Source organism: Oncorhynchus clarkii, chromosome 27 (assembly GCF_045791955.1).
Source record: "Oncorhynchus clarkii lewisi isolate Uvic-CL-2024 chromosome 27, UVic_Ocla_1.0, whole genome shotgun sequence".
NCBI classification, from domain to species: domain Eukaryota; kingdom Metazoa; phylum Chordata; class Actinopteri; order Salmoniformes; family Salmonidae; genus Oncorhynchus; species Oncorhynchus clarkii.
Window position 1 is genome coordinate 11,601,167 of NC_092173.1, and position 22,364 is coordinate 11,623,530.

A 22,364-nucleotide genomic window follows, 5' to 3' on the forward strand; every position below is an offset into this window, starting at 1 on the left:
GTCTGGTCAGCATGTAAGGCTACAGGTCAAAATAACCGTCTGCATGTGTATGTTGATGGTGTCGAGCTTCAGTGTGTGTGTGTGTGTGTGTGTGTTTGTGCGTGCCTGCGTGTGTGTGTGTGGGGACTTCTGCTCTCTGTTTCCATTATATATACACATCATCGAAGAAGGGGTCGAGTGAGTGTGCCAACTGCCAAGGCCGAGTTGGAATTTCCATAAAGATTCCATAGCAGTGACTTTCCAGTTCTCTAACATACACTCACCCAGACCAGTACTACCAAGCATACATACTGCTAACTAGGAGAGAGCAAATTGACTTCCTATTACGGTCATTACTATTTAGTGCCAATTTATCAAAGCATCTATCAGAATGCATTTACAGTAAAGCCACAGCAGCATCGTCTAAGGAGTGTCATGTGTTTACAGTAAAGATAGAGCAGCAGTGTCTAAGGAGTGTCATGTGTTTACAGTAAAGATAGAGCAGCAGTATCAAAGGAGTGTCATGTGTTTACAGAAAAGATATAGCAGCAGTGTCTAAGGAGTGTCATGTGTTTACAGTAAAGATAGAGCAGCAGTGTCTAAGGAGTGTCATGTGTTTACAGTAAAGATACAGCAGCAGTGTCTAAGGAGTGTCATGTGTTTACAGTAAAGATAGAGCAGCAGTGTCTAAGGAGTGCCATGTGTTTACAGTAAAGATAGAGCAGCAGTGTCTAAGGAGTGTCATGTGTTTACAGTAAAGATAGAGCAGCAGTGTCTAAGGAGTGCCATGTGTTTACAGTAAAGATACAGCAGCAGTGTCTAAGGAGTGTCATGTGTTTACAGTAAAGATACAGCAGCAGTGTCTAAGGAGTGTCATGTGTTTACAGTAAAGATAGAGCAGCAGTGTCTAAGGAGTGTCATGTGTTTACAGTAAAGATACAGCAGCAGTGTCTAAGGAGTGTCATGTGTTTACAGTAAAGATAGAGCAGCAGTGTCTAAGGAGTGCCATGTGTTTACAGTAAAGATAGAGCAGCAGTGTCTAAGGAGTGTCATGTGTTTACAGTAAAGATAGAGCAGCAGTGTCTAAGGAGTGCCATGTGTTTACAGTAAAGATACAGCAGCAGTGTCTAAGGAGTGTCATGTGTTTACAGTAAAGATACAGCAGCAGTGTCTAAGGAGTGTCATGTGTTTACAGTAAAGATAGAGCAGCAGTGTCAAAGGAGTGTCATGTGTTTACAGAAAAGATACAGCAGCAGTGTCTAAGGAGTGTCATGTGTTTACAGTAAAGATAGAGCAGCAGTGTCTAAGGAGTGCCATGTGTTTACAGTAAAGATACAGCAGCAGTGTCTAAGGAGTGTCATGTGTTTACAGTAAAGATACAGCAGCAGTGTCTAAGGAGTGTCATGTGTTTACAGTAAAGATACAGCAGCAGTGTCTAAAGAGTGTCATGTGTTTACAGTAAAGATACAGCAGCAGTGTCTATTTCATTTTCTGGCAACAAATCAACCTGCCTTCCCAACCTGCATCTCTGCTAAGTGATCTCAAAATGATGACTAATCAAGGACATCAATATCAAACAGGACAGGAGCAACTTGAGACCAACAATGATCCAGTATTGTCTCTGCCTTTCGGATATGATCACTGAGAGAGACAGGTGGACATGTCCCAAATGCCACCCTATTCCCTGTGTAGTGCACTACTTTTGACCAGGTCCCAAATAGTGCACTACATAGGGCACTGGTTCTCATGCCTGCTCCCAGGGACCCAATGGGGTGCACATTTTTGTTTTTGCCCTAGCACTACACAGTTGATTCAAATCATCAACTCATCAAAAGGCTTTGATGATTTGAATCAGCTGTGTCGTGCTAGGACAAAAACAAAAATGTGCACCCCATTATGTCCGCAGGACCAGGATTGAGAACCACTGACATAGGGAATAGGGTGGTGATTTGGGATACAACCACAGTGAGACCTGTTAGGGAGCATTAAGGCTTGGGAATAACAAGCTAAAGGGTAGCGGTAATACGGTAATATGTTTGCGATGTGAAGGTAAGACGTTCTATGACACAGAGACATATGGTGCAAGTAGAACCTATGTGCCATGTCACCTTTTCTCATCTCATAGACCTGCTACAAAATCAGAACATTTTGACTTATCATCTGTGTGGGTGGAGTAAATCCTACCACAAGATTGTCTGATGTCCCTCCCTCTTCCCAGTGTTAGGGGGGGCAGGTAGCCTAGTGGTTAGAGCGTTGGACTAGTAACCGAAAGGTTGCTAGATTGAATCCCCGAGCTGACAAGGTAAAAGAAAATGTGTTGTTCTGCCCCTGAACAAGGCAGTTAACCCACTGTTCCTAGGCTGTCATTGAACATAAGAATTTGTTCTTAACTGACTTGACTAGTTAAATAAAGATAAATGTAATGTCCCTCCCAAACACACAGCTGTGCCCTCATAGCTTACTCATACTCCTCTTTCCTCTGTCCCTCCCTCCTTTCTTCACAAACACAGGCTAAGCTCTTAGCCGAGGGCCTCTGAGTGGAGATGAGATACACACGCCTGTGTGTGTGCTCCAAGACATGGAGATTAACAACAGAAACACCTAAATCCCCCTGTGCCCTTGGAGGCGGGCAGAGAGAGAGAGAGAGAGAGAGAGAGAGAGAGAGAGAGTCGGCAGAGAGAGTCGGCAGAGAGAGAGCAGGCGGGCAGAGAGAGAGCGGGCATGGCTGCAGTGGGCGGTCCAGCTGGTCCAGGGTGTTCGTAGGGGCTCCCTAAACAGCAGGACTAATGTTAAAACACAGCAGCCATGTGAAGACCTCTCACATGCTCTTATCTGCCCAGGCTAGACCCAGGCCACAGGCTCTCTATCCACAAGGAGTCATTCAGACAAGAGCAAGTGTGCAGACAGCACTCACATCTCACAATTCTCAAACACACACCTCAGGAAATAACGTGTGAAAAGCATTTCCCTTTTCTCAACATAAGAGAAGTGTTGCATTGCCAATCACTCAAACAAAAAGACAAAAACAGTCCCACTTTTCTCCTGTGTCTGCTTAACTTGGCTTTTGCTGCTACTTCTTCTTCTTCTACTTCTGTGGTGGTAAGATTACTAAGATTCATCCTTTTCTGCTATGAAAACATCCCTTAACATTTAATGTCGCACAAGCGGCACATAAACAAATATGAGGTATTTTGGGATATCAATTGAGACTCTAATCGGGTCCATATGGGCGCGGGGGCTAATAGAGCCGCTAAGACTATGAGCTCCTGGAATAAGCTAGTAGACGCCCCGTCAGTTTTGACAGCTGCTGAAATGGCTATGGCCAATAATAACCAAGGCTAATGCTATCGCTAACTACAGACACGCTAGAGCTAGGCTATTGACCTGTGTTCACAGCTACTGCAACACATCAGCCTATCCTACTGTACCCCCCCCCCCCCCCCTAATCCCCCCAGCCACAAACACTCACCTTAGCTCGATGGCCTCCCCCATCTCAGCGCTCAAACTCATCTCAGACTAGTGAAAGCAGAAGAAGAGGCAGAGAGCAGTAGAAGAAGAAGTGGAGAGATGATGATGATGGGTGTTCAAAAATGCGAAAAAGAGAACGCCCTGAGACTCGCAGCGGCAGCAGCAGCAGCGGAGGAGAATTCAACTAATACAACATGCGATGAAAATCTGCTTGGGGATCAGAGAGAGAGAGAGAGAGAGAGAGAGAGAGAGAGAGAGAGAGAGAGAGAACCACACCTCTTCTTAAGAGATTAACTTGGAGAGAAGGCAACCGACACATTCACACAGACCCCTGTAGCTGTGTGTGTGTAATGTGTACGTGTGTCTCTAACACACACACACTCCTGTCTGAATTGCCTGTGAGAGGGACGGTTCATTTTCAGCCTCTCCAAAACCTGTCCGAGAGGATGGGAGGATGAAGAGGACAGACAGGGGGACACAGAGAGGATGAGAATGAGAGAGGATGAGAGAGGAAAGAGTGAGAGGGGGAGGAGCGGAGCGTTGCGGAGCGTAGAGGTGATTAGGCTAGCGGTGACACAGTTTCATCCGTCCATCTGTGATGGCCAGTGAGGCTGAAGGCTGTAGGCAGGGGTCTGGGATGGGGGGACTTTTCTGTGCCTGCAGCCTGCCTGGTCACACGTTCACCTCTGCCTGGGAGCCATTCATTCACTAAGCACTATAATGCTCCAAAGACAAGGAAGCAACTCTCTCTCTCTCTCTCTCTCTCTCAGCTGGAGAAAAGAGAGATGAAGGGAGAGAAAGAGGGAGCGAGAGATAGCTAGACCTGTAAAAATAGACAGTGCATGAGAGGAGGACAAAGAAAGAGAGATAGCTTCACAAAATGGGAGACAGCCAGAAGGAAAGTGTGTCCATCTGTGTTGTGTCATATAGAGAGATTAGCTTGATAATTCACTGTGGGCAAAGCGTACAGCGGTGGGCTGAGCTCTCCCATAAGCCTATTAATGGTATAGTTATCGAACACGATGACCTCACAGGCTGGATGGGAACACATACTGCTCAGATTCCTCCTTACGTAACAAAAATGGCTTCCAAAGAATTCAATCAACCAGTGTTTTAACATCACCATCACACCCTAATCATTCCCATGGTAACACTAGCTCTGCTGTTCACCACTCGCCAGAGCCCTGTTCTTGCTGTTGATTACACATAGAATTAGAATATAGTCATTCTTTTTCTATGGAGCTAACTGGAGTGCACACCTAAACGAAACTATGAGTAATCTTCCCCTGTGGATTGCATTTAAATTAGGAATTAGAATACAGGATATTTATGGTTTTCCAACTGTGTTGTTGTTCTGTTTTCCCATGGGATCATGGAGAAGAGAAGAGCAGGCAACTGGCGGCACGCGGGCCAAACAGCCTGTGAGTGATAATTAAAAAATATATTATATTATAAAAAATAAAAAAGAGACATATGGGATCGTGTCTCAATGTAATCAAGGTATATAATGATTCTTATTTTCAAATAAATCTATTTTTGGGCTTAGTTGTGGTCAATTTGCAGTCTAAAAAATATTATCATTATGTTCCGACCGCCCGACCATCCACATCGACAAAAATGGTCTTGCGGCTGAATCTAGTTGTCTACCCCTGGAGTAAAGGTTTTACCCCAACAGAAATAGCCATGCAGCCTGGTGTGGTGTGGTGTGGTGTGATGTGGTGTGGGGTGGTGTGGGGTGGTGTGGTATGGTGTGATGTGGGGTGGTGTGCTGTGGTGTGATATGGTGTGGTGTGGGGTGGTGTGGTGTGGTATGGGGTGGTATGGTATGGTATGGGGTGGTGTGGTGTGGGGTGGTGTGGGGTGGTGTGGTATGGTGTGATGTGGGGTGGTGTGCTGTGGTGTGATATGGTGTGGTGTGGGGTGGTGTGGTGTGGTATGGGGTGGTATGGTATGGTATGGTATGGTGTGATGTGGTGTGGGGTGGTGTGGGGTGGTGTGGTATGGTGTGATGTGGGGTGGTGTGCTGTGGTGTGATATGGTGTGGTGTGGGGTGGTGTGGTGTGGTATGGGGTGGTATGGTATGGTATGGGGTGGTGTGGTGTGGGGTGGTGTGCTGAGCCCTAGGCACTGTTAACATTGATTGCTCGGTGTTGTTAATTGAATTTCTCATGACCCAAATGAGGGCCCACCAGTAGAGCTGGCTTGGTGTGTGTGTGTGTGTGTGTGTGTGTGTGTGTACATGTTTTCCTACATTATCAAGACCACAATGTCCTGACAAGGTAGGAATACAATACTAATTTGAAAGGTTTAGGGTTTGGGTTTACAGTTAGGGTTAGGTTTGTGTTAGGTTTAGCGTTAGAGGTCAGATTAGGGTTAAGGTTCGGTTAAGGGTTATGGAAAATAGGATTTTGAATGGAAACACATTTTTACTCCCCAAAAATTCACGAAAACAAAGCTGTGTGTGTGTGTGTGTACTCTGATGTTTCACTTTTGAGTGGCCTCAATGCTACGTATTTATGTGTGGTGGCGCAACTTGTAAACTCCAATGTTTTACTGATGTTTAACTATGCTCGAGTAAGCACAGGACCTGCGGTGGTAGACATATTATTTAATGTCCATGAACAGACACACGCTCGCATGCGAACACACACTCACGCAATTCCGATCAAATAGCCCACCTGTACAACACTGGAGGCTGCTAAAGGGAGGACGGCTCATAATAATGTGTGTTTGATGATTTGATACAATTCCACGGAGTCCGCTCCATCCATTATCATGATCCCGTCCTCCCCAATTAAGGTGCCACCAACCCCCTGTGCTGTACAAACGCTCGAAACTAAATCATTTGTGCTTGTGAAAAAAACATGACAGACTCACATGCAAACCCACAATACACATCCCACTCTGCACAAACTTGTTGAATCTACGTTGTTTTAACATAATTTGTCAAAAATAGTGACGTGGAATCTACATGGAAAATGCATTGGATTTGAAAAAAAATCATCAACTGTTGTTTTGAGGGTGTCATTTTAACCACAGGATTATGTTATGGTAACCAATTGGTAACCCATTTTTAACATAGTCCAATCTTTCATAAAATATGTTGAATTTGTACCTTTGAAACAATGTCAGATCTCCAACATTATGTCCACTGTCAAAACAAATAATAAATAAGCTGGGAAGCACTTCCTACTGGAGAATTGATTTATGTACAGCTCTCCATTTGATCTCCCATGCAGGGTTTTAACCAAGTCCAGTCCTACTTAACTTCCATATTTGTCACTGACTAATAGCAATGCGCTATTGTGAGAATGATAAGCAAAAGATTTCTTACTATAACTAGATTCACTGTTGCTATCAAATGCATTCCAAAGGGTAGATTTAACAGAGCAAATGAAACGGAACCATCTTTTCTACGTCATGTATCAGCAAATCCAACATCGGCCTAAATATCGATGAGTCATCAACAGCTATTGTTTCAATTTAACCCAGGGTTCAACTAAAAATAGACAAAACAGGCCTAGGGTTTCAAGCTTTGACTGATTTCAGATGTAATCTTCAATTGTTAATTAATATGTTGGATTCATGTCTCCATCTCAACCAAAAATGAATGAATGAATCCAACATATCCATTTTTAATTTGTAGACATGGAATTAAAGCCAGACTCAGTGGCACAAAAGAGACATCTCCTCCTCAGTGCTCATCTCTCCATTCTCAAACTCTGGCAGTTATTTTCATTGTATGTACATAGTTGTCATGTACTCTCTCCTATAGGCATCTCTTTTCCTCTCTTTCCATTTTTCTATCCATGTCAGCGATTCCTCATCTCTTCTCACAACTCTCCCCCTCCTTGTATCATCCTCTTCTTCCTACTCTCGTTCCAAATTTTAGACAAACGGTGGTTGTTATTCTATACACAGTCTATGACAACAATATAGCCCTGTGTTTTCTTTTTGTATTCATCTTTATTGCACACGATTCTTCCAATATTATGGCAAGCCCAAACAGACAGACTATTTCCATGGGTTTGGGATGGAAATTAGAAACCTGCACCAACTGTTCCTGGATGATGTCATTTCCTGAAACATACCACAAGCCGCAGGCATTTCCCAAACCTCAACAGCAAGTGTGTGTGCACACAAAGTACATCCATACTCAAATGCACTCTACTGTTAGGAGTATACGAACAGAGTACACTAAAGATACACTGGGCCAGTTTGAAAGTAACTATGTATGCAGTTGACTTGTGTTGCTGTGCTACTATGATTCAAACATTATGTGCATGGATGAGCTCCAGTGTAAGTGTGCTTTCAACCAGGCTCATGTCAAGTGTGTGTATCAATTGTCTGGGAATGGTTTGATCCAAAATTCCTGTTTGCCACACTGTATGAGATAGAGCTCAACTTTCCTAACGATTGTCGCAAATCAGATACCAATCAACTAAGCCCACAGAAGTAAATAACTTGTGACTCTCCTCCTGTCCAATCATCTTCTGAGTTTCAGGACACAGCCCCACTGTCCGGTCCAGTGCTGGCCAGAGCCAAGTCCAGACACTCATCTGAAAAGCACTGGGATCGATGTGTGGCTCTGTTCAATGCCTATCCCTCTCGCTCCCTCTCTCTCCCCCTTTACAACCAAAAGCCTGTTCTGTTCCCCACTACAAAGACACATTGTCACCAATCTGGTAAAAGAAACTATGGAGGATAGAGAAATGTGTGAGTATGTGTGTGTACCTCCTTGCGGCATCCCAAAACATTCAGAATGCAGCCTATTTAACAGCACCAACCAACCATGAAGGAAATGCTTCAGCCTTTCTTTTTTTACAGTCTGGTAAATAAACTGTGGCTCTCGACTGTAAATTGCCTGAGAGAGAGAGGATCGATGGCTTTCCTCTCTCCAGGGTGTGTGTGTTTGTGTGTGTGTGTGCACGTATGTGTGTGTAGAGGGAGCAGGCAGACTGAATTGGGTCACATGTCTGGTGGGCTAACAAAGGGGCAGCAGTGAGCCTGAGACCTGATATGCAACACCAGTGCTCTGCGCACACACGCACACACACGCACACACACACACGCACGCACGCCTGCACGCGCACACACGCACGCCTGCACGCGCACACACACACACGCACGCCTGCACGCGCACACACACACACACAATAGCTATTACACGTGGGCCACTCAACCTCTAATTGTGTCCACAAGGCAGGTCATTGCAGACGGCTGTAACACTGACCATGGTACAGTTTTCAGAGTAATAGCCATGGAGGGGAGCCCTCAGCCTACGTTGAGTTCTCTGTCAGGCCTGTTTTCAGCACCTGAGGACTGGAGTGGTAGGCTACCCTCTAGTAACAGAGTACAGACCTATGTCGCCTCTTTCAGTCCCTCTCAAAACGTGTCTCCTGTACACCTTGCCACTCGATTATCTGTAGCCTCCCTCCTTCCTGCCCTCGTTCTCCTGTGTTTTTCCTAGTCGTGCAGTGTGTGATTCTCTCTCTCTCTCGTCTCCTAATTCCTTCAGCCTTCTGGGACTTTACTCCTCTCTGATGAAGTTGGTGCTGCTTACACTTGAGATGAGACGAGAGGGAAAGAAACAGAACGCAAGCACAACCGTGTGCTGAAGAGGAAATGTGCCAGTGTTTATAGCAACAATACCTATTCCTGAGCAGGATCAGAGCAGAGAGAGAGGAATGAGAGAAACAGAAACAGGGACTGAGAGACAAAGTAATAGGATGCTGAAAACCCTTTCCCTCCCACACACAGCGAAACACACATTTCCAAATGTTTCTAAAAACCTGTTTTTTTTTTGTCATTATGAGGTATTGTGTGTAGCAGTTATTCCCAAACTGGGGTAGGGGCAATGCCGTTGGGGGTACGCCTCGTTTCACTGCCAAAAATACAATTAAACCATCTAGTGCTCAGCAAAATAACAACACAATGTCAAATACAGGTAGCCTGGTCAAATAATTAACATCCAATCACATTAACCGTTACTCTCTTGTGGGAAACCTTCACTCTTGCTCAGACATTTAGAAACTAAACGTGACAATTTGAAAAATAAGCCACAGGAGTTTTTTGAGTGAGAACAAAGACGACTTTCGAGTAGTAAGACGTATAAAAGCAACAGATACCATTAATAAGAAGGGGCTAGAAGAGTCTTATATGGTGAGCTACAGAGCGGCTAGGACAGGGAAGCCCCATACTATTGTGGAGGACTTAATACTTCCTGCTGCCGAGGATATGGCTGGGACAATGTCTTCATCAAACAACACTGTTTCACAACACAGCAGTGACACGGCAGGAGATGTTTTGAAACAATACCTGCTTTCCATACAAGCCAGTGAATTCTATGCGTTACAGCTGGATGAGTCAACAGACATGGTGGGCCAGGCACAGCTCCTGGTATATGTCTGTTACAGCTGGATGAGTCAACAGACATGGTGGGCCTGGCACAGCTCCTGGTATATGTCTGTTACAGCTGGATGAGTCAACAGACGTGGCAGGCCTGGCACAGCTCCTGGTATATGTCTGTTACAGCTGGATGAGTCAACAGACATGGTGGGCCTGGCACAGCTCCTGGTATATGTCTGTTACAGCTGGATGAGTCAACAGACGTGGCGGGCCTGGCACAGCTCCTGGTATATGTCTGTTACAGCTGGATGAGTCAACAGACATGGTGGGCCTGGCACAGCTCCTGGTATATGTCTGTTACATTTATGGGGGGTCAATTAAGGAAGACTTCCTCTTCTGGAAACCACTGGAAACCAGGACAACAGGAGAGGATATTTTTAAAGTACTGGACAGCTTTGTGACATCAAATGGACTTTGGTGGTCAAAATGTGTTGGTATCTGTACTGATGGCACAAAAGCCATGACAGAGAGATATAGTGGAGTGGTAACGCGCCTGCAAGCAGTTGCTCCCAACGCCACTTGGATACACTGCAGCATCCAGCTGCCAAGGGAATGCCTGACGGCTTGAATGATGTTTTGGACACTACAGTGAAAATGGTTAACTTTGTTAAAGAAAGGCCCCTGAACTCTCATGCATTTTCTGCATTATGCAATGATATGGGCAGCAACCATGTAACGCTTTTACAACATACAGAAGTACGCTGGTTATCAAGGGGCAAAGTATTGACATGTTTTTTTAATTGAGAGACGAGCTTAAAGTTTTCTTTGCTGACCATAATTTTCACTTGTCTGACCGCTTGCCTGATGAGGAGTTTCTCACACGACTGGCCCATCTGGGTGATGTTTTTTTCTCGCCTGAATGATCTGAATCTAGGATTACAGGGACTCTCCGCAACTATATTCAATGGGCGGGACAAAATTGAGGCTATGATGAAGAATTTGGCGCTCCTTTCTTTCTCCCTAAAGGACAACACACAGGCCTTTCCATCATTGTATGATTTTTTTGTGTGCAAATGAACTCAAGCTTACGGACAATGTCAAATGTGATGTAGCGAAGCACCTGAGTGAGCTGGGTGCGCAATTATGCAGGTACTTTCCTGAAACAGACGACACAAACAACTGGATACATTATCCCTTTCATGCCCTGCCTCCAGTCCACTTACCGATATCTCAACAAGAGAGCCTCATCGAAATTGCAACAAGTGGTTCTGTGAAATTGAAGTCACTGCCATATTTCTGGATAGGGCTGCGCTCAGAGTTTCTTGCCTTGGCAAATCGCACTGTTAAGACACTGATGCCCTTTGCAACCACGTACCTATGTGAGAGTGGATTCTCGGCCCTCACTAGCATGAAAACTAAATACAGGCACAGACTGTGTGGAAAATGATTTAAGACTGAGACTCTCTCCAATACAACATTGCAGAGTTATGTGCATCCTTTCAAGCACACCCTTCTCATTAACCTGTGCTGAGTTATTCACCATTTTTGTAGAAACAAATAAGGTTTTATATGTAAGATGGTTAAATAAAGAGCAAAATTGTTAATTATTATTATATTATTATTTGTGTCCTGTTCCTATAAGAGCTCTTTGTCACTTCCCACAAGCCGGGTTGTGACAAAAACTCAAACTCATTCTTATGTTTAATAAATGTATCGGATAGTGTGTGTGTGTGGCAGGCTTACAATGTTGGCAAAAAGCAACATTTGAGAGTGCGCTGACCCTGATGCTGGAGAGAGTACACAGCTGGAGGTTGAATATATGGAGGGGTACGGGACTATAAAAAGTTTGGGGACCACTGGTGTGTAGATTGATGAGAAACATATATATATATATATATTTTAGAGTAAGGCTGTAATGTAACAAAATGTGTAAAAATTGAAGGGTTCTGAATACTTTCCGAAGGCACTGTATGTGTGTATGTGCGTAGCATCAGTATGCATGTGTGTGTCTGTGTGTGTGTGTGTGTGTGTGTGTGTGTGTGTGTGTGTGTGTGTGTGTGTGTGTGTGTGTGTGTGTGTGTGTGTGTGTGTGTGTGTGTGTGTGTGTGTGTGTGTGTGTGTGTGTGTGTGTGTGTGTGTGTGTGTGTGTGTGTGTGTGTGTGAAATCAAAATGTTATTCGTCACATGCTTCGTAAACAACAAGTTAGTGCAAAAAGGGTCAATGCAGATAGCCTGTAAAATATAGATGAAAACTATTTGGTAAATAGTATGGTTTACAGCTTAACTCATAGAGGTCCTGGATAGCCGGGAGCTCGGCCCCAGTGATGTACAGGGCTGTACTCACCACCCATTGTTGAGTCGAGGGCCTTGCAGTTGCCATACCAAGCGGGGATGCAGACAGTCAAGATGCTCTCAATGGTGCAGCAATGGTGTAGAATTCTCCGGATCTGAGTGCCCATGCCAAAGCTTTTCAGCCTCCTGAGGGGGAAGAAGCGCTGTTGTGCCCTCACAACTGTGTGAGTGTGTGTGGACCATTGGGGTGGCAGCGTAGCCTAGTGGTTAGAGCGTTTGAACAGTAACCAAAAGGTTGAATGATCGAATCCCCGAGCTGACAAGGTACAAATCTGTCATTCTGCCCCTGAACAAGGCAGTTAATCCATTGTTCCTAGGCCGTCATTGAAAATAAGAATGTCTTCTTAACTGACTTGCCTGGTTAAATAAAGGTTAAAAAAAAAATGTAAATGTTAATTCCTTAGTGATGTGGACACAGAGGAACTTGAAGCTCTCAACCTGTTTCACTGCAGCCCCATTGATGTGGATGGGGGTGTGCTTGTCCCTCCGTTTCCTGTAATCCACGATCAGCTTATTTGTCTTGCTGACGTTGAAGGAGAGGTTGTTGTCCTGGCACCACACTGTCAGGTCTCTGACCTCCTACCTATAGGCTGTCTCATCGTCATCAGCTATCAGTCCTACCACTTTCGTGTCGTCATCAAACTTGATGATGGTGTTGGAGTCTTGCACGACCACGCATTTGTGGGTGAACAGGGAGTACAGAAGGGGACTAAGCACACACCCCTGAGGGGCCCCCGTGTAGAGGGTCAGTATTGCGGATGTGTTGTTGCTTATCCTCACCGCCAGGAGGCAGCCCGTCAGGAAGTCCAGGATCCAGTTGCAGAGGGAGGTGTTCAGTTCCAGGGTCCTGAGCTTGGTGATGAGCTTTGAGGGGACTATGGTGTTGAACGCTGAGCTGTAGTCAATGAACACCATTCTTACATAGGTATTCCTTTTGTCCAGGTGGGTGAGGGCAGTGTGGAGCGCATTAGCGATTGTGCCATCTGTGGATCTGTTGGGGCGGTATGAGAATTGGAGTGGGTCCAGGCTGTCTGGGATGATGGTGTTGATGTGAGCCATGATCAGCCTTTCAAAGCATTTAATGGCTATATATGTGAGTGCTACGGGGCAAGTTGGTATTACAGACCGGGTCAGGGAAAATATCAGTGAAGTAATCCTAGTACTCCTTTCTCTATGATTAGGGTCTCCTCAGAGAACACCGGTCACTTTTAATTAAAGCTTCCACTGCTGGCCGAGCATCACATTTACATCCAGGACTGAGCACAGAGAAATAACACCGCAGGGTCAAGCACCGGTCGTGTATTACTGAGGGTGTGTGAATCTAATCCTGAGATATGATAGGCTGAACCGTCCTAGAGGCACATAGTGAGATCACCAGCTAGTTAGTCACCCGATGAACTAACTGCTACACAGTGCTGGGAAATAAGAGTGCATATCAATGCAACAGTGTAGAAATATATGACACAATTCTATTTCAGCAGAGAGGAAGGTGTGTGGCTTTCAAGCCCCAGGATATTTCCTATGCATCACACTCAGTATGGAAACATCCAGAACATATATTTCACAATATCCCCTAAAGCAGTTAACCGACCGCAAGAGACTAGTGAGAAGAAAACAAACTGCTACCAAAAGACAGTTCCTACAGTCTCCACTTTCTTCCTCAACGGGTTTCACGTATGACATCACTTGATTGACTTCCTGTCCCTCCCTCTCCCTCTCCATCTCATCCACACGCCCCTCTTCAATGGGGAAAGATGGAGAGGCAGTGGTGGCGGGTGTTTCTGTGTCTGCCTGGGCCATACCATTACCTCATGCGGCTCTGGTTTAAAAACGACACTCACATTCTTACATCATCCCTCTAAGGCTGTAGTTGGAGTGACAATGTCATGTTTAACTTTGTCTCGCTCTGATTGGGTGTAATGTGAATTACCTCATGGTATTCTAGGAGGCCCCAGTGGTCTGACTGTCTGTCACACCCTGCCCTGCTCTGAGTGACTCACAGTAGGAGAGGAGAGAGTAAGAGTAGAGGCCAAACACAGATGGCCCACTGCAGGGCAGGGCTGGCCCAAATGGCCCCACCATGAAAGCTAGCAGCACCCCTGGTGTGGAACAGAACCGCGCCACTTTGTCATGTTAATGGAGGGGGGACAGCTGCCGGGTGGTGGGGGGCGGAGGTGGGGTATGGGACCAGACAGGAGGGGGACACAAAGGAGGCTGAGTGAGCCCCATACAATCACCCCCACGTGCCAAAAAATACCATAAAGCCAGGTCCCTCTTCGCCTGTGACCCTTGGCCCCAAGTGAACCCACAAATGCGATGCGAGGCAGCCAGGAATGCTTTCTCCCTGGACGGGTGGGCAGTCTGTTGTAGTGACCCACTGGGAGATCAGACAGTGGAGTTGGAGAGAGTGGAGTCAGGCTAGCTCTGAGAGATCGATAAGCTTTTAAGTCAGCATGTCTCTGTGACTCTGTCTCCCTCCACTGTCTGTCTACAGGCGGGCGCTCTCACTGGCAGCCGAGAGAAAAGCTTGCAGAATTTTCTAGGGCAACGAGAACAGCGGGGCTCCCGGCAGCAGCAGCCTAAAAGCAGGCAGCCAGTCACATCCCCTAGCCAATCCTACATTTAACGGAGAGTGTTCTTGCAGAAAAGCACCACTGGTTGAATCCACATTTCTATTAAATTACGTTGAACCAACGTGGAATAGACGTTGAAGTGACGTCTGTGCCCAGCGGGGCCAGACTCGTCAACGAACATCTGGTGCCACGCAAAAAAAGGGCGACTTAAAAAAAGTCCTGTGAAAGTGTTTAGTTCAGAACGGTCACTGCACCCTATAAGAGGAGAGGTAATTGTCTTCAACAACATCGATTGCAGTTTGGTAGGTGGTGTTTTAGACTCGAGCCTTGAATGACCTTGACGGGCTACAAAAACAGTATTGATCCCAAACGAATGGCCTGATTGGTGCAGATAAACAGAGATTCAAACATTTAGTGGGCTACACCAGGGCTGCCGTGTGTCAATGTCAATGAACACTTGTAACAGGGCAGAGGAGCATGTGCCAGTCAAAGCACTTATCCAGTGAGAGAGAGAGAAAGAGAGAGATCAGACCAGTTGTTTAGTCTCGTTGCTGTGAAACAAAGCGTCAGAGTGGAGAGTGGCCCAGGATCAACAAAAGACACTTTCAGCTCTTCAGGCAGAGAGGAGAAGAGAGGACATGAGAGAGGAGGAGAGGAAGTGAGAGGAGAGAACGTCGACCTTCTCTTCCCTGCAGAATGGCCAAGGCAGAAAGGAATAACTCAGAGCCCAGGACACTTACAACACCATGTCTGTCCACTCCCAAAACCCAGTGAGAAGACAGGCTAACCACAACAATGAAAATACTCCCTAAACAAGCGTGCCAGGACAAAAGCAGGGATTTTGGGGCAGAGAGGGAGGGTGGGAGGGATCACGGGAGGAGTGTGGGTCCACAGTTTGGGAAAAGCATAGATTAGAAGCACGAATAACAGATGGCCGCCGCTTCTACCCTTTTCACTGTAGCGCCGCAAATAATTAACCGAAGTGTCCCCCTTTTCTCTTTTGTCAGCACGCGTCTATCAAATGAGAGCGTGTGTCCGACGCAATGGCTGCCACACAAAGGCTCGCCCACCCCCCACAGTCAGCGTGAATAGAGAGGCACTTGCAACTTGTCAGGGATTGTAACAACGGGATAGGGGAGGGAGGGTGTGGCATCAGGCCAGCACGCAACAGCCCACCCTCAAGGCCTCACAGCCAGCCACTGGATTGTAACTACAGCTCCAGGCTTCTACCAGTCCTGGAGGCCTCAGAGGCACACAGCCAATACTAAGCCACAGCCTTTGGTGTGACTGATCAAACATTTGTCTCAAGGGGGATTGCATAGGTGTGTATTTGTATTTATTATGGATCCCCATTCGCTGCTGCCGAGGCTGCAGCTACTCTTCCTGGGTTCCAGCAAAATGAATGCAGTTTATACAATTTTAAAAACATTACAATACATTTACAGATTTCACAACATATTGTGTGCCCTCAGACCCCTACTACAACACTACCACATATCTACAGTGCAAAATCCATGTGTACGTACGTGTGTGTATAGTGCGTATGTTATTGTGTGTGTGTGTGTGTGTGTGTGTGTGTGTGTGTGTGTGTGTGTGTGTGTGCCTATGTTTGTGTTGCTTCACAGTCCCCACTGTTTCATAAGGTGTTTTTTTTTATTTATCTGTCACTCAAGAATAATGAGAATGTGCATAAGTGTGTGTGCACGCGTAAGTGTGTGTGCATGCACAAGTGTGTGTGTGTGTGCGTAAGTGTGTGTGTGCGTAAGTGTGTGTGTGCGTAAGTGTGTGTGTGTAGTCAGGTTTGTTCAGTCGGAGGAGAAGGAAAGTAAAAACCCTGGAACAGCTGGGTGGGGTCTGGGGGGACACAATGAAGAGAGAGAAAGGGGGAGGAAGTGAAGAGGGGAGGGAAAGAGATGCAGATTCAGGCAGGCAGCTAGGCCACCTCTCCAAACGCTTGACAGGGGTCTTTTGTGACAGCAGCTGGTTTTGGAGGGGGTCAGACCAGCTGTGTTTTCATGACCCTCCCTCCCCTCCCCCTCCACTGCTCCCCAACCAAACACAGCCAGCTGTAGGCTGGGGAGAGGGGCGAACAGGGATTTAAGGAGAGGAGTTTTCCTCAAACCCACGGCATGTGGTCATCTATCCCCGGTTCTTAACACTGAGCCTCATGCAGTCTCCCTTGACAACCCAGCACGTGGCTTAGAGTGAGCACTGGAGAATGATGCTGAGGATGAAGACGAAAATGACAGGCCAAAGGAAGCAGAAAAGCCAACCAACCATCTGTCGGAGAGCGTGTCTGTCATGTCATGTGATTTCCCCCTATACTGACAACATTTTTGCAGCAATTTCCACCACGTCCCATTAGACGAACATCAACTGAACCAGCCACAGCCAGAGTTTCCCCCAGAAATCTCTTCTAGAATGGACAACTGGAAAGCACCTGGACACCAGCTCCTCCTCCTCCTAGTGAGGCCTAGTGAGGCCCAGAGGACTATATGAGGCCCTACAGGCTCCAGAAACACCACGGACAGCAGAAACAGACAACAGCACAGCAGAGAATCTGTTTCATAGTCATTCTCTGTACTAATCATAATCATACCTGTCTCTCAGTCCACATCCACTTCAGCTTGAAAACGTGTAGTTATGGAAGAAAAACGAGTGTCTATCTGTCTGACTATTCTCACATGATTCTCCTAACAGGGAGCAGAAACACAGAAAGGCAGAGAGAGAGAGAGAGAGAGAGAGAGAGAGAGAGAGAGAGAGAGAGAGAGAGAGAGAGAGAGAGAGAGAGCAAGCGGGAGGGAGGGAGGGAGGGAGGGAGGGAGGGAGGGAGGGAGGGAGGGAGGGAGGGAGGGAGGGAGGGAGGGAGGAGACAAGTGGGCCAAAGACCTAATTTTGCTGCCAGAGAATAAGCAGGGACGGGGTATGGATGGGGGAGTTGTTACGCAAGGCCTTGGCCCAGTCTCTCAGAGGACGAGTACAATGGTGAATGGGTGCTTATAGAGAGACTGCACTGTCTGCAGAGGGATAGAAAGGAGCAACTTACTGTAAGTGTTCAGGGAATGCAAGTAGGGCTGGGTCAGTGAAGTCAGTGTTAGCAAGTAGCATTAGCATGGCTTTGGTTCAGATTTTTTTTGTATTTATCCTTTATTTAACTAGGCAAGTCAGTTAAGAACAAATTCTTATTTACAATGACGACCTACACCGGCCAAACCCGGACAGCACTGGGCCAATTGTGCGCCGCCCTATGGGACTCCCAATCACGGCCGGATGTGATACAGCCTGGATTCAAACCAGGGACTGTAGTGACGCCTCTTGCACTGAGATGCAGTGCGGGCAGTATTTGAACATCCTTATAACACTAGAATGGAAATATAATTAAATATCTTGATAATGTGTAACATTCTGGGGGTGGTAGAAGTCTGATTTAGTGTTGGGCAGTCAGGCATTTAGGCCCATGTTTGGGTATAGTGTAATGCTACCTGAAGATAATTTGAAGTCTAAATACATGTTAGGCCTATAGTGTCTGGATATATTTTTTCCAAAAGCACCTTAAAACCCAACCTACCTCAGACAGACTCCCACCTGGCCAATCCCCAACCAACCACCACGATGTACACTACCGGTCAAACGTTTTAGAACACCTACTCATTCAAGGGTTTTTCTTTATTTTTACTATTTTCTACATTGTAGAATAATAGTGAAGACATCAAAACTATGAAATAACACATATGGAGGTGTGTGCCAACTCTACCCCCCACTCTATCCATCTACTTCCTCTGAAATGAATAGAGCTTTCTATAATAAAGTAACTCATGAATACCATCATAGCTAAATATCTTTATACGAGCAGCCCTGTATGCCCCCTACTCCTGTCAATCTAAGCTTGGTCGGCTTTCCATGCAACGACCTGGAGAGTCTTCCAGGAAAGACTGTAGTTTACCGCCAGGCATGCACTCTCCTCTTCACTCTCCTCTTGGATCGGATCGATGTGAGGGAGGGAGGCCATGGCCATCTCCTCTCCCTGGGGGCAGCATGGCTGAATATTAGATAGACAGATTGCATTAGATAAGGGCCCGGGACCCAGATAGAAGCAGGGCCAGGCAGAGTAGCATGACTCAGGGAAGATCACACACCACCATGGAGAGAGAGGAATGGAGGATGCTCGAACACAACCACAGACACACCTACCCAGTACAGACACAACAGGCGTGTCTGGTCCAACTCCTAGCTGCATGTTAAATTGAGACTACCCAGAGAAAGAGACAGAGATGGTGACAAAACAGTACGTCGATCAGATCACACCTTCCTGTACTTTAAAAAAAAAAGCACAATGCTTCTGAGAGAGATCGTATTGAGGAATGGGAAAACAACCGACATTGCATACACTCCACGTTCCATTTCCACATGACGGAATGGAAGAGAGTGGCTCTTAAGTGCCTCATAGTATGGCAGCGATGGTGTTATTTTATTAGTGAATAACATTATCAGGCCCACACAGCAAAATGAATCACTCATCGATGGAAATGAGGTCTCCTACAGAGCCAGAGAGTCATAGTGTATTACTTTAATTTCACCAGTTCAAGGAGGGGCCTCGGGCTCCACTTTACTACTCATATATTTGGAAATGTGAGACTCCCTGGATTGGGATTCCCTGCAGCAGCTCGTAGTAAATGGCAAAAAAACGAAAACAAAAAAAGATCCGTGACCATATTCACAAAGCAAAAATCTCAGAGTACGACTGCTGATCTAGGATCAGGTCCCCCCTGTCCATATAGCCTAATCTTATTCAAAACTGATCCTAGATCAGCACTCCTACTCCGTAGCGCTCTATGAATATGGGATACAGGGTGTCTAGCCTACTGGCTACAGCCTTGGGATCTGAGCTGTTCTGTGAGATTCCTCTCTGGCCGACGAAATGTGTGTAGTTATATACCATGAAGATCACATTGTGACTTAAACACCTTGTTATTCATGTAGCTGCATTGTAAATGGGAAGCCAGACGGGAGGAGTACACAAGATCTGTCTGAGGGAGGAGAACACTCTGCTGCCATGAATCACAAGCAGGGATTTTCCTCCGAATCAGTTGGATTCATCAGCTGAACTGGAACAGCAACAATCTCCTGCCAATACTAACCACAGAGGAGTTCAGTAAGGGCAGACACACACAAACGCACACGCACACACACACACATATACACAGTGTAGTAGTGGGCTAAAAAAAACGACAGAGGCATATCTCCCAACTGCCGGCTACATTCATGCCACCAACACCGTGTGTGTTTGTGCGGGTGCTGCTGCTGGGGGATTGGAACTGTGCTGCGCTGTATGTCAAACCCTGTTTCTATGGAAATGGACACAGGCAGTGGATGGAAAGAGCGAGTACATGGACCAGGCAGACCTGAACAGCTTCCTCTGTGACTGTGGAGAGAAGCATTGTGCGAGGCTGTTGTGAGGATGTCAACAGAACCCATTATGAAAGGACCAGTGTGGTTGTGGCGGGGATTGAGGGTTCAAAGACATGCAGTCAGGAGGAGGAGCGGGAGGAGGGAGGGTGCCGTTTGGGGTTATGATTTTCCTCTGGGTTTCTTGGAATGCCAAGCCGCGAAGCTGGAGCAATAACAAATTCCCCATGTTGAGCAGCCGGAACTGTAACACACAGGCCCCTCCATGTCAACAACAGTACAGGAACCGGAAACATGAACTGACCGACATACAGTATGCTATTCATAGTCACTTAGCTATTTAGCCCCGATTCCAGGCTTCCTGCACGAGCCTTGGGACTGGGAGTACAGTAACACGAGACTGCTTATTCACTTGGCTTAGCTGGTGGAAGGCATTGTGAGATTGTGTACTACTACTATAGGCTACAAGCAGGTGGAAGGAGATCGTATGGATAGGGAGGGAGAGCAATAGGGGCTGGCTTTATGAGCGAGACTCCTCCTAGAATAACCTACTAGAATGATGGGTAGACATGTAGTATGTAGAGGAGGAATGGGAAGAATGGGAAAATCTCCCACGGCCCATATGCACTATGTATTAGCTGCCTGTCTGTCTCTCTCTCTCTCTTTCTTCCCACCATCCCACCTCTCTACAAAATCTATCATGTCCTCTCCTGCATAGCTCAACTCGTGCTCCTTTCCTTTGTCCCTGTAAGCTTTCGTTACTCAGGATGGGTGCTGAAGATATCAGCAGACACAATCTAATGCTCCCCCAGCATTCTATCCCCTCTCCCCTCTTCCTCTTCAATTCCCTCACCATGCCCCCTCCATCTCAACCTTCTGTATCAGTGCTTCCTCAGCCTATGGGCAGAGAGAGTGCACTGGTCTGGTGTGTGAGCAGAGGTCACTTCTCTGCTGCTGCTGCTACTGTTAATTGATCCCCAGTGATGGATGCAATGCAGCCCTGGAGCCCTGTCTGGCCAGAGCTCTCTCGCTGGCTCTCTCCCTCTCTCTGTGGACTGGCCTACTGACTGAAACCCTGGATGGCCCCAGTGCTCATCATGCAAGCACGACAAACAATGGCAGATCTGTTTGTCTGTAGGGGCAGACTCCCTGTCTTGGAACGACCACTTCCACCCGTTTGATAATGCTAGATGCCGAGGGATTAGGTCTATGTGAGTGACAGACAGTCACAGGGCAGGGTCAGCCAGAGGGGGGCATTGGGAGGCAGGCAGGCAGGCTTGTTAGCTGTAGTCAATGTCCTGAAAAGGCCAACTTCTCCATTCAAATCCCTGAGGTTTCTTAGGGATACAGCAGGTCCTCAGTTTAAAGTGCAACGATCTGCAGAATCGGCAGAATAATGTGTTTCTCTGACTCATTTTTGACTAAGTAGGAGGCTATCTTTAATGAGCAACCATGATTGTCCCTGTAAGACACCAATAATGGGACCTGACCATGTATGCCTACTGTACATCTTCATACGGTGAATGTACACAGTTCCCAGGCAATGTGACCAGGTTTCTTTCTGATTCTGCATCACACAGCAATAACCTTCCACTTCAACTTGGTTCCCATGCAGTTCCCACACCCTCTGTGGAGGACAACATGGTCGGACATCTTAAAAAGGAAACCACCCAGCGGTTTGGGGTCAAGAGTAACACATTCTAGACCCGATAGGAGCAAACAACTAGGATCTGGCCTCTTCTGCAGCTGAAGGATTGGTGTTGATTGTGAAATAAGAGAGATGTAATCTTTCCCTCCCAATCTATCCCTCCTCCTTCCTTCCATCCTTCTCTCCCAACCCCCATTCTTTCTCCTTCCCAGTGGAACTCTGCGTAACAGCTGGGTGACTCGGACACATCTGGGGAGAAGCTGGGGGTTTTCAGACAGGCACACCGGGAGGCAGGGCTGAGAGGGGCAGGGGAGGGCAGAGAGGGGCGGAGAGTACGAGGTGAAGTGGGAGCAAGAGCATGCCGAAGATCTCGTGTCGACAAAAGATTTCCCAAGCTTTAAACATCCCAAGGAGCACTGTGCAAGCGATAATATTGAAATGGAAGGAGTATCAGACCACTGCAAATCTACCAAGACCTGGCCGTCCCTCTAAACTTTCAGCTCATACAAGGAGAAGACTGATCAGAGATGCAGCCAAGAGGCCCATGATCACTCTGGATAAACTGCAGAGATCTACAGCTGAGGTGGGAG

General features: G+C 46.6%; 1 protein-coding gene across 3 annotated transcripts in view; it reads right to left on the minus strand.

Annotated features, from left to right (window-relative positions):
* The window catches only part of LOC139386108 (numb-like protein), a 60,539-nt gene that overhangs the window by 31,557 nt on the left and 6,618 nt on the right, over positions 1-22,364 (minus strand). Inside the window, exon 1 of one of the 3 annotated variants that reach the window (XM_071131537.1) lies at positions 12,140-12,224. The exons of 1 other annotated variant lie outside the window; for it this stretch is intronic. Coding sequence is in view for 1 of the 2 variants with exons in the window: in XM_071131535.1 (XP_070987636.1) it covers positions 3,449-3,489 (41 nt within the window). In the remaining variant the exon portion in view is untranslated. Of the gene's footprint in view, positions 1-3,448; positions 3,580-12,139; positions 12,225-22,364 lie in introns of those variants that run through there. One more of the 3 variants, XM_071131535.1, reaches the window with a different exon arrangement.